This window comes from Macaca fascicularis, chromosome 1 (genome assembly GCF_037993035.2).
Source record: "Macaca fascicularis isolate 582-1 chromosome 1, T2T-MFA8v1.1".
NCBI lineage: Eukaryota > Metazoa > Chordata > Mammalia > Primates > Cercopithecidae > Macaca > Macaca fascicularis.
Window position 1 is genome coordinate 171,174,409 of NC_088375.1, and position 12,840 is coordinate 171,187,248.

Below are 12,840 nucleotides of genomic sequence, written 5' to 3' on the forward strand. Positions count from 1 at the left end.
CATGGGCAACATATAAAAACATTTAAAAGCATTTTTTCATATCAATCTATTTTTGAACCCTATAAAATAAGTCAAGCCTGATAGTAATCTTAAAGTTTTTCTGTTTTGCAGTAGTAATATAAGAAAGACAAACATCTACAGCAGCTTTTCCAAAGTCTTGAATTGCTTGCATTTAGGGGAAAAAAATGTACTGGCATCAACCTTTTTTATTGAGTATATCAAATGTTCACATGTGAGGCATCAGGGTGTTTAGAAAAGATGAAAGTAAGGTACAATATTATACAACTTAAAAGGTATAAGCCAAGACTCAAACTTGCCAACCAATCCTCAATTCTTTATTTAATTTTTTTTTTTAGAGACAGGGTCTTGTTATGTTGCCCAGGCTGAAGTGCAGTGGCTATTCACAGGCACAATCATAGAATAATATAGCTTTGAACTCCTGGGCTCAAGTAATCCTCCTGCTTCAGTTTCCCAAGTAGCAGGGACTTCAGGTGCATGCCACCATGCCCAGCTCCTATCCTTAATTCTTAAGAAATCGCAGCAAACAAGAAAAAATTCTTTATAATTAAATTAAATATTTACTTTAACTAATTTAATTTAATTTGATGTGATTAAATTAAAAACATAATATCTATAGTGTTTAAGTGCTGTTTATACCTTAATTGGAAGGTATATAAAAGCTTAAAAAATAAAATGTAGAAACATACTTTCCCTAAACTGCAGTTCATACTATATTTTAAAATTAAACATTAGAAAATAAATATGTATACTTCTCTATTTCGTAGTTCGGTAAAACACACAAGCTGTAGATTTGCTTGACTCTCATTTTCCTTGAGAATATACAAGGCAGTATCAACGGATAACCAAGGGGATGGTTTTCCTACAAACAAAAAAAAAGCCCAAACACCTTAAAATAAGCAATCACTATCTATTCTTTCCTATATAAAAAAGAAGTTACTAGTTTCTTCTTGGATATTTTCTCTAGAAATACATATTCCTTTTTTGTTTTTTCAAGACAGAGTCTCACTTGGTCACCCAGGCTGGAGTGCAGTGGTGTGCTCGGCTCACTGCAACCTCCACCTCCAGAGTTCAAGTGATTCTCCTGCTTCAGCCTCCCGAGTAGCTGGGACTACATTAGCCACCACACCCAGCTAATTTTTGTATTTTTAGTAGAGACGGGGTTTCACCATGTTGGCCAGGATGGTCTTGATCTCCTGACCTCATGATCCACCTTCCTGGGCTTCCCAAAGTGTTGGGATTATAGGCGTGAGCCACCGCACCCAGCCCATATTCCATTTTTATATGCAAACATGATAGCTTTTACAATAAGGCACAAACCTAAATACAGCGACCTAGTGAGAAACATTTTCTATATACTCACTTTCTAAAAATTATAACTTTTCTTGAACTCATCAAAAGCTGAGGTTGCAGGGCAACCAATTAGCCTGAAATCCAAGGAAAAACAGACTTTTCAGAAAGAAATAGGATTTAAGCACTGGCTTACTTGTGGTTGAGCACAGGAGGAAGAGATGTCAGACATCTATGTGCTGACAACCCTAAAATTTATATCTTTAGGATCCTTCCTCTGAATGTTAGACCCATATAACTAACTGTGTATTTAACATTTCTACCTGGATTTCTATTTCCAAAACTGAACTTCCCTAATCTCTTTTTAAAACACTGTCCATCTCAGTTAATGGTAACTCATTCTTTCCAGTTGCTCAGGTCAAAAATCTTGGAATCTTCTTTAACTCTTTTCTTCTCTCACATACCAAGACCAATCCTTAGGAAATCCTATGGTTCTGCCTTCAAAATATACCCAGAATCTCTACTACCCCCTCTCCCACCTATATCCTGGTTCAAAGCATTCCCAGTCCTCTTCTAGAATTCTACAATAATGTCCCAGCTGGATTCCTTGCTTTCACCTGCATATCCTTCCATCTACTTTCAATACAGTAACCTAATCGCTCTTGTTAAAACATAAGTCAGATTATGTCCTGCCTTCTACTCAAAACTCTCTAATGGAGCAGAGAGTTGGGAGAATATTGCTCCTTTCCTAACAATAAGAAAAAGTTAATGAACTACAACATCATAACTTTTCTTGATCCCATCAGAGCTGGGGTTGCAGGGCAACTATAAGCTTAAAATCCAAGGAAAGACAGATCTTTCCCAGGAGAGATGAGATGCAAACACTGGCTGACCCTGTGGTGGAGCAGAGAAGGAAGAGATGTCAGGTACCAAACAAGTGGAAGAAGAAGAAAGGGGGCAGAAGAAATATTTGAAGAAATAAGGCAGAGGATTTTTCTAAAAATAATGAAAGGCAACAAGCCGCAAATCCAAGAAGCTCAGAGAACCCCAAGCAGGATAAATACCAAAAAACAAAAAACCCAGGCAATAGCATCAACAACAAAAACTACCTAGACACACATTCAAACTGCTGAAAATGAAAGATTAAGAGAAAATCTTGACCTTATATATGAGGAAAAGCATCTCACAAAAAATGAAGGGGAAAACCTCATTTCTCTGATTAAAAGCCCAAGTCCTAATTATGGCAAAAAGAAACCTCTTCCTGATTTTGTCCTTGTTTCTCCCCAGTTTCATCTCCTACAACTCTCTCCTCACTTATTTCATTTGAGACACTCTAGCCTCTGTTCTTCTAACACCGGTACACTCTCACAGAGCCTCTGCACAGAACATTCTCTCTACCTGGAATGCTCTGCAACCTCCTCCATCTTCACCCATCCCTTCCAGCACCATACACCCACAAGGCTTACTCCCTTGCCCTCTGTGGAAGACAGCAAAAATGGCTGTTCCCCCCAGTATCCACAGCCCTTTGCAATGTGGCTTCGCAGCTTTTCCATCAAGAGATCAAGTCTATTTCCCCAGCCTATGAATCTGGACTTGCCTTGTGACCTTCTGTGAGCAACAGAATATAACGAAGTAACATTGTGCTGCTTCTGAGCCCAGACCTCAGGAGGTTCTATTGTGCTTCCGCTTTTGTTTTGTTTTGTTTTGTTTTCAGATCCCTGTTATACCAAGAGAACAGGTCCAGGCTAGTTTACTGAAGGATTATTAAAGATCATATGAAGCCAAGTCAAGTTATCCCAGCTGGGACTTCATACATGAGAGAGAACCCAGCCAAGATTAGCAAAGCCAGCCACCAGCTAACCTGTAACTAACCATAACTGTGTGAGCAACCCCTACAGAGAAAAAACAAGCCTGGCTCAGACTAAGAACTAACAGATCCACTGATTCATGAGTGAACAAATGTTTAATTGTTTTAAGCCACTGAGTTCTGGGGTAGTTTTTTATGTAGCAGTTGGTAACTCATACATCTCTTTCAAAATCTTTATCCATATGACAGCTTCCTAACGAAGCATATACTAACCACTCCATCTCCATGGCAACCCACATTCCCTCAGCATTCACTATCCCCTTTTCCCTCTGATTTTCCCATAACACTTATCACTTTCCTACATACCACGTCATTTACTATTTATTATGTTTATTATGTATTGTTTCCCCCACTAAAATGAAAGTTGATGAGGGAAGGGATTTTTGTCTTTTTTGAACTCTAATGTATCCTAAACACCTAAATTGATGTCCAGCATATAATGCCCTTGATAGCTATTTGATAAATGAATGAATCTTATTAATAAGAATACAGAGAATTAACAACTACACTGAATTTGCAGGGCTATCTTGATTCCTCTCTCTGAAAAATAACTATTGTTATTGTCATTTAAAAGTATCATCTGCCAAATATTATACATATCCCACAAAAGATGCAGTAAAAACTTTCAAAATCTCTACTTTAGGAGGGAAAGAGAATGGGGAGGGGAATCCTCTAGGAAGAAAATGCTTGTATGTAAACATTATAAAAGAAAAATAAATATTGATTTAGAACAACCAACATTAAAAAAGGTATCTAGGGAAATCACCCTTATAGATAGATAGCTTTCATTGCTTAAAAATTACATAACCATTTTAGACACTAGAAAAGTATTAATTTTTACCTAGAATATTACCATTAATACAAAGATTATTAATAAATATTGTCTAAGTCACAAAGGATTTTGAAGGTATTACAAATACTTGCAGTTTCATATGTTCCAAATTATGCCCCTGCAGAACTTCTCTTTGACATATTAATTTTAAAAACTGACAAATGGAAAAAGCTAAGATTAATTAGCAAATAAAAACTTAGTTCTGGCTGAGCACAGTGGCTTGAACCTGTAATCTCAGCCCTTTGAGAGGCCGAGGTGGGTGGATCACCTGAGGTCAGGAGTTTGAGACCAGATTGGCCAACATGGTGAAATCCCATCCCTACTAAAAATACAAAAAGATTAGGCCGGCGAGGTGATGTGCACCTGTAGTCCCAGCTACTCAGGGAGGCAGAGGCAGGATAATCACTTGAATCCAGGAGGCAGAGGTTGCGGTGAGCCAAGATTGAGCCACTGCACTCCAGCCTAGGCAACAGAGGGAGACTCTGTCTCAAAAAAAAAAAAAAAAAAAAAAAAGTTAGTTCTATATCATGAGGAAACCAGTTAACATTTTTTTTTGTTTTGTTTATTTTCTTCTATCTTAGCTGTAGAAAGGTTTGGAAAAAGTTATTGTTTTTAATAAAACATGCTTTAAACATATACACAAAGCAATCTACTTGCTTTTCATATGATTAACACAGGCCATGTATAGGCCAACACTTTCTTGAAATGTAACCATTATGTTTCTCACTTAGGCAGATTATTTTCTTTCCTAATTAGGACTATGGAATGCTTACATAAGTACTTTCAAAGAGGGTACAACTTGACATTTAAAAAATATACAAAAAATTTAAACTTGCCTTCAACTTGACTCAGATTTAATGGCTTAATTGTTAGATAAACCATGGACCTCTGAGCTATTTGCATCCTGTACTGATGACTAATGATTTCACCATCTTCTTCTAAGAAAAAGCAACCTTTTGATTGCATGTATTGCCAGTCCTGAAATGAAGGAAAAAATTATTTCAAACAATATTTATTAAATGTTTCCAGTATGCATAGTAATGAGGAGAAAACGCAGGGGGATATAAAAGAAATGTCAAATATAATCATTGCTCTCCAGGAATGTGCAACATAGTTAGGAGGTAAAAAACAAACATAACAAAATCCAATTATAGGCAGGGCACGGTGGCTCACGCCTGTAATCCCAGCACTTTGGGAGGCCAAGGTGGGCGGATCACCTGAGGTCAGGAGGTCGAGACCAGACTGAACAACATGGAGAAACCCTGTCTCTACTAAAAATACAAAATTAGCCAGGCGTGGTGGCACATGCCTGTAACCCCAGCTACTCAGGAGGCTGAGGCAGGAGAATCACGTGAACCTGGGAGGCAGAGGTTGCAGTGAGCCGAGATTGCGCCATTGTACTCCAGCTTGGGCAACAAAAGCGAAACTCCGTCTCAAAAAAATCCAATTATAATTGGCAGTAATATATGGTTAACACAAAGAGATAACTATACATGCAAAAGAATTTACTATTATTCAAGTTACTAAAATAGTGCCTAACACATTGGCCCAACAAATATTTACTGTCTAACTGATTGGGGTGGGGGGACTGATGTAAACTGAGTGTGCAACTGATGAACTATATTATGAAGAATAGATAGCATTTCAATAATGAAAAGTTAGGAAAAGACATAAGGTAAAGAAGGGCAAGAAAAATAAAATTGGCTGGGTGCAGTGGCTCACATCTGTAATCCCAGCACTTTGGGAGGCTGAGGTGGGCAGATCATGAGGTCAGGAGTTCAAGACCAGCCTGGCCAACATGGGGAGAAACGCTGTCTCTACTAAAAGTACAAAATTTAATTGGGCATGATGCTGGGTGCATGTAATTCCAGCTACTCGGGAGGCTGAGGCAGGAGAATCACTTGAACTGGGGAGGCGGAGGTTGCAGTGAGCTGAGATCATGCCATTGCACTCCAGCATGGACAACAGGACAAGACTCTGTTTCAAAAATAAAAAAAAAAGAAAAAGAAAAATGAAGTATTGAAGAAAAGTAATAAATAAATATGTTGCTGTAATAGAGAGAGATTAGTGCTAGGAGCATGTTAAGAAGGAAGAATTAAGGATTGCTAAAATAAATATATTGAAAGAAAAAATGACTTTAAATGTAAAAGCAAAATAATTGTTTCAAGTGTAGATAACTAGAAGCATGCTGAATAAAAGTTTCACAGCTGGCCGGGTGCAGTGGCTCACACCTGTAATCCCAGCACTTTGGGAGGCCGAGGCAGTCAGGAGTTTAAGACCAGCCTGGCCAACATGGTGAAACCCTGTCTTTACTAAAATACAAAAATTAGCTGGGCATAGTGGCACACGCCTGTAGTCCCAGCTACTCAGGAGGCTGAGGCAGGAGAATTGCTTGAATCCAGGAGGCAGAGGTTGCAGTGAGCAGAGATCATGCCACTGCACTCCAGCCTGGATGACAGAGGGAGACTCTGTCTCAAAAAAAAAAAAAAAAAAAAAGGTTCACAACAGAACAATGCTGATGAATATAAAGTATCACTTTTGAGAAAGACTTTTCTATATTGGCTTTACCATTTACCATTTCTTGGTCTAGCCAAATTCCTTCTTGTCTGAATTAATATATGGGATCTCATAACTAGAAATGAGTAAAACCTGGCCAGCCACAGTGGCTCACACCTGTAACCCCAACACTTTGGGAGGCCGAGGCGGGTGGATCACTGGAGGTCAGAAGTTCAAGACCAGACTGGCTAACATTGGCGAAACCCTGTTTCTACTAAAAATACAAAAATAGTCAGGCGTGGTGGTGCACACCTGTAATCCCAGCTACACTGAAGCTGAGGCAGGAGAATCACTTGAACCCGGGAGATTGAGCTTGCAGTGAGCCGAGATCGTGCCACTACACTCCATCCAGCCTGAGAGACAGAGCAAGACTCTGTCTCAAAAAAGAAAAGAATAAAACTTGAAAATGCTTGGACACAAAGTAGAAGATTCTTTACTGAAGTTACAAGAAATTGTGTCATTACCATAGCTATGTGCAAAAATGCTTTTCACTTTATTATTAGTAGGCTTGCCTGCCTGAAATGTAAGTAAGAATATTTAGATAATCATTTCAAGGCTTTAATAATATTGATAACTACTGAAAAGGTGTATGTTGGCCGGGCGCGGTGGCTCAAGCCTGTAATCCCAGCACTTTGGGAGGCCGAGACGGGTGGATCACGAGGTCAGGAGATTGAGACCATCCTGGCTAACACGGTGAAACCCCGTCTCTACTAAAACACACAAAAAAATAAACTAGCCGGGTGAGGTGGCGGGCGCCTGTAGTCCCAGCTACTCGGGAGGCTGAGGCAGGAGAATGGCGTAAACCCGGGAGGCGGAGCTTGCAGTGAGCTGAGATCCGGCCACTGCACTCCAGCCTGGGCGACAGAGCCAGACTCCATCTCAAAAAAAAAAAAAAAAGAAAAAAAGAAAAGGTGTATGTTAGCTCTATAACAATAACATCATAAATGTTTTCTAATTCATTATAGAAAGATTTGTTATGGCACTGCAAAGGCAAAAATAATTTACATTGAGATTGGTTTCATGTTCATGCTCACATTTTTAAAAGAAAGCTAAATTATCCTAACATACTTACATCTCATTTTTCTATTTTATGTCGTAATTATTTTCATATTTTATATTTTGATACATTTAAAATAACACATTTAAAAATTTAAAAATCTCTATAATTCTAACGCCCTACTTAGATTTTCATGTAATCCTTTCTAATACAGACCTTACGCAGAAACCTATTTTTTACATTTTAATAAACACAGCTTTATGTTCTGCTTTTAAAATTTAATTTCATATCCAAAATATTTTGCTGTTGAAAAACAATAAAGCTAGAGGACTCATACTTTCTAATTTCAAAACTTACTACAAAGATACAGTAATCAAAATGGTGTGGTACTAGCATGAAAACAGACATATAGAACAGTAGAATAGAATGGTTAGCCCAGAAATAAATCCTTGCATATATGGTCAAATGATTTTCAACAACGGTGCCAAGATCATTCAATGAAGGCAAGGACAGTCTTTTCAACAAATGAGGCTGAGGAAACTGAATATCCATCTGCAAAAGAATAAATTTGGGCTCTTATCTTACGCAATACATAAAAATTAACTCAAAATAAACTGAAGACCTAAACATGCTAAAATTATAAAACTCTGAGAAGAAAACATACGGGGAAAGATGACGCTGGATCTGGCAATGGTTTCTTGGATATGACAACAAAAGCACAAGCAACAATCAAATTGGAATTCATCAAAATTAAAAACTTTTGTGCATCAAAGGACACTACCAACAGAATGAAAAGGCAATTCATGAAATGAGAGAAATTATTTGCAAATCACATATCCAAAAAGGGATTAATATCTAGAGCATATAAAGAACTCTTACAATTCAACAACAACAAAACAAACCACCGATTTTTTAAATGGGCAAAGGAATCATCAAATGATCAACTCTCTAAAGAAGATATTTAGAAGGCCAATAAGCAAATGAAGAGATGCTCAACATCACTAATCATTAAGGAAAGACAAATCATAACTTCAATGAGATACCACCTCATACCCATTGGGATACCTATTATCAAAAAAACAGAAAATGACAAGTGTTGGTGAGTATGTGGAGAAATTGGAACCCTTGTGCATTGTTGATAGGAACATAAAATGCATAAAATGGTGAAGCCATTGTGAACAATATGGCAGTTTCTCAAAAAAGCAAACCTATAATTCTATATGATCTAGCAATTCCAACTTCTGGGTATAGACCCAAAAGAATTAAAAGCAGGGACTCAAACAGATATGTATGCCAATGTTCACAGCATTACTGCTCACAATAGCCAAAAGGTAGAAACAACCCAAATGCCAATTGACAGAAAAATAGATAAACAAAATGTGGTAAATACATACAAGGGAATATTATTCAGTCATAAAAAGGAATAAAATTCTGGCACATGCTATACATGAATGAGTCTTGAAGAAATTATGCTAAGTGAAATAAGCCAGACACAAAAGAACAAATATTGTATGATTCCACTTATATGAGGTACCTAGAGTGGTCAAATTCAGAGAGACAGAAAGGAAAATGGTGGTTGCCAGGGGCTGTGGGGAGGGGGAAATGGGGAGTTGTTGTTTAATGAATAGAGTTCCAGATGAAAAAGTTCTGGAGATGTATGGTGGTGGTAGTGATGGTTGTACAACAGTGTGAATGTACTTAGTGACACAGAACTGTATACTTAAAAATGAGTAAAATGGTACATTTTATGTTTTGTGTATTTTACCACAAGAAAACCATTTTGCTATGCAATATTCAAAATTTCAATTTAAATGGTTCTATGATTAAAAATAGAGTTGGGGCCGGTCATGGTGGCCCACTCCTGGAATCCCAGCACTTTGGGAGGCCAAGGTGGGTGGATTACCTGAGGTCAGGAGTTCGAGACCAGCCTGGCCAACATGGTGAAACCCCATCTCTACTAAAAATACAAAAATTAGCCGGGTGTGGTGATGGGCACCTGTAATCCCAGCCTCAGGAGGCTGGGGCAGGAAAATTGCTTGAAACTGGGAGGCGGAGGTTGCAGTGAGCTGAGATCATGCCACTGCAATCCAGCCTGGGTAATAGGGCAAAACTCCGTTTCAAAAAAAAACAAACAAACATTGAGTTGGTATACCATTACTTAGTTAACTATTTCTAAAGTGTTAGACATTTAGGTCATTTCTAATTTCTTATCACAATATTAATAGAATACTTTTTTGTCTAAATGTTTTTGTTCTGATGAATAATTTCCTTGAGAAGAACTTTCAGGCAAAAAATTTTGTATATTTTTAAGGCTATTGACATGTGTTCCCATACTGCTTTATAAAACAGTACTGCCAATTTTACAATACCACCAATGGTATATAATGTAATAATTTTACCATTATTTGGTATTGTTTTATTGTGAAAAAAATTGGGTGATGTGGGATGACTTCATAAGCAAGGTGTGGGTACATAAAGCATTCATTATGGTATTCCATATATTTGTATATGTCTCGAGTATTTGATAGTAAAAATGGTATTGTAATAACTTTTGCATTAATTTCAATTTATCTGATTGTTAATACCAAGGTTGAACATTTCCCTCATGTGTTCATTATTTTTGTTTTCTTTTGTATAAATTACCCATTCACCTATTCTCATAACTCTATTGCAGACTTAGCATTTTTCTGACATATTTTAATAAATTATTTTGACTATTTTAGATATTAATCACTCTGTGAGTGTTAATGAATGTATTTTCTCTATTCCTTCTATTTTCATTTTGGTTATTTCTCAATTTATACAAGTTTTCTATTTTATCTTTATCTTTTCTTTGGAAATTTCCTTTTCAACTGCATTTTAAGATTTTATCATTATAAGCTGAACTATACTCAAGCTTTCAGTCAGTCACTAATCAGCTGCACTGTCACACCTTTGGGGTATACAAGATATGTGTATTTTTAATTCTAAGAAATTAAGATGTGACCTTAACTTACTGAAATTTATCTTGTTAAGTATATTGCCCATGACAGAAACAAGTCATTATATATGATATTTCAACAACATCCCTATGAGGCAGTATGGGGTAGATATGAATTAGTCATTTTAATAAACAGAAAAATTGAGGTAGCCAGAGGTTATATGGGTTCAGAGTTTTATAAGGAGTTTGTAGTAATATTAGGTCTAGCGTCCAAGACTTTTGGACTCTGCATTTAGACTATGTTTCTAAAAGAAAATCTACTCAGGGTACCAAATTCAAATTTTTTATTATCTGTGATACAATGAGGTTCAAACTTGGGCTTGTGGCAGAAGCAGAAGTTGAAGTTCAACTTTTTGGTTTTTTTTGAGATGGTCTCACTCTGTAACCCAGGCTGGAGTGCAGTGGTACCATCTCGGCCCACTGCCACCTCCACTTCCCAGGTTTAAGCAATTCTCCTGCCTCAGCCTCCTGAGTAGCTGGGATTACAGGGGCCTGCCACCACGCCCAGCTAATTTTTTGTATTTTTAGTAGAGACGAGGTTTCACTATGTTGGCCAGGCTGGTCTCGAACTCCTGACCTCAAGTGATCCGCCCACCTCGACCTCCCAAAGTGCTGGGATTACAGGCTTGAACCACTGCGCCTGGCCCAAGTTCAACTATTAACAATGAGTAATGATACACAGGCTTTCATTTAGCTTCCCTGTAAATCTCTTGGATGGGCACATATATGGACTAACAACAGATGCTGGCATTACCTCAGACTCAACTGTCCTTAAAATAATCAACATGACCTTGGATGGTGATGACTGCTAAAGAATAGAAATGAAAGAAATGCTATACAGTATTTAGACAATTTACATGTTGAGACAGTTTGAATTATGATTCTGACATTAAATAGAAAACATTTAAATGTTTTCAATCAGTTTTGATTATAGCATCAGATGGAATTTCATCTAATATACTTTATATTTTTTATATTTACCTATTTGGAAAGGTAAAGGATAATACTTTAGAATTACAGACTGTTAAAGGTAGAAGAAATCTAAAAAGCAATCTAGTCCAGACTCCTCTTTTGATAAAGTCTGAAAAATAAAGTGATATATGTGTAAAGCTATAGTTCTCAGTTGACTGCAGAACTAGAACCAAAACATAGGTCTCCTTACTTTCTCTCCAGTGTGTAAGTTATATTCTAAGTTCTGTTCTATTTCACATTTAAATATCTGCAGTGATTTTTAAAGCCAGTTTTTAAAAGAAACTTTGTGAATATGATACTACTACAATAAAGTATGGTAAGGCATTATCATTCAGGATTCTACACATTTAAGTATTAAGACAAACTTAATTATTTGGTTTTCTTACTTTAAAAATGTAGCATTTAGTAGCAGGAAAATTTCTTAAATTTGTATTGTAATCATCAGCACAGCAGCCCTACCCCCAGCTTTAAAAAAATGGTTAAATTAAGCTTTTAAAAATAATGTACTTTACCTGGTACACTGGTAGTAAACACCATTTGTGCCACTTAGGAAACTCAAAGATGGAAGAATTTTTCGATGTGCTGATGCTACCTCTGGGGCAGTGCCACAGATTAACAGGACATGGCTTTATAAAATTTAACAGGGGAACAAGTTAAACATTTTTATTCTAAGTCTTTCCTAAGTTCCATGTCTAGAAAATAATGCTATAATAGAAGAGAATTTGTGAGTTTCTTTGGAAAGGCAGACAAACTACATAGTATAACATTAAATATGGATTAATAAAGCTGGAAAATGGTAGAACAACAGTTATTAAAGACAAATACCACATTATTTATATCAACCAAACTTCAGTGTAATAAACAGATCAATTTGAATTCAAAATAACTCCACTAGGAGAACTTATAGCTCCTACTGTTCAACAGGAAACATTCAACTTAAGATCTGTCAGAGTTATTAAACATACAATGCTTATTCAACTTAAAATTTCATTTCAAGGCTGGGTGCGGTGGTTCATGCCTATAATCCCAGCACTTTGGGAGGCCGAAGTGGGCAGATCACGAGGTCAAGAGTTCGAGACCAGTTGGCCAGAGTTCGAGATCAGTTGGCCAATATGGTGAAACTCTGTCTCTACTAAAACTACAAAAATTAGCCAGGCATCGTTGTGCACACCTGTAGTCCCAGCTACTTGGGAGGCTGAGGCAGGAGAATCGCTTGAACCTGGGAGGCGGAGGTTGCAGTGAGCCGAGATGGTGCCACTGCACTCCAGTCTGGGCAACAGACTCTGCCTCAAAAAAAGAAAAAAGAAAAAAAATGTCTTTCAAACAAA

At 37.2% G+C, this 12,840-nt stretch overlaps 1 protein-coding gene across 7 annotated transcripts in view; it reads right to left on the minus strand.

Annotated features, from left to right (window-relative positions):
- The window catches only part of EFCAB7 (EF-hand calcium binding domain 7), a 47,053-nt gene that overhangs the window by 18,934 nt on the left and 15,279 nt on the right, over window positions 1-12,840 (minus strand). For 4 of the 7 annotated variants that reach the window (XM_015434860.4, XM_074004914.1, XM_065521207.2 and 1 more), the window contains 2 exons: window positions 4,844-4,985; window positions 771-880 (listed from right to left, as the gene is read on the minus strand). In XM_015434860.4, the coding sequence (XP_015290346.3) occupies window positions 771-880; window positions 4,844-4,985 (252 nt within the window). Of the gene's footprint in view, window positions 1-770; window positions 881-4,843; window positions 4,986-12,024; window positions 12,139-12,840 lie in introns of all 7 variants that reach the window. The other 3 variants (XM_015434845.4, XM_074004906.1, XM_065521195.2) reach the window with 1 other exon arrangement.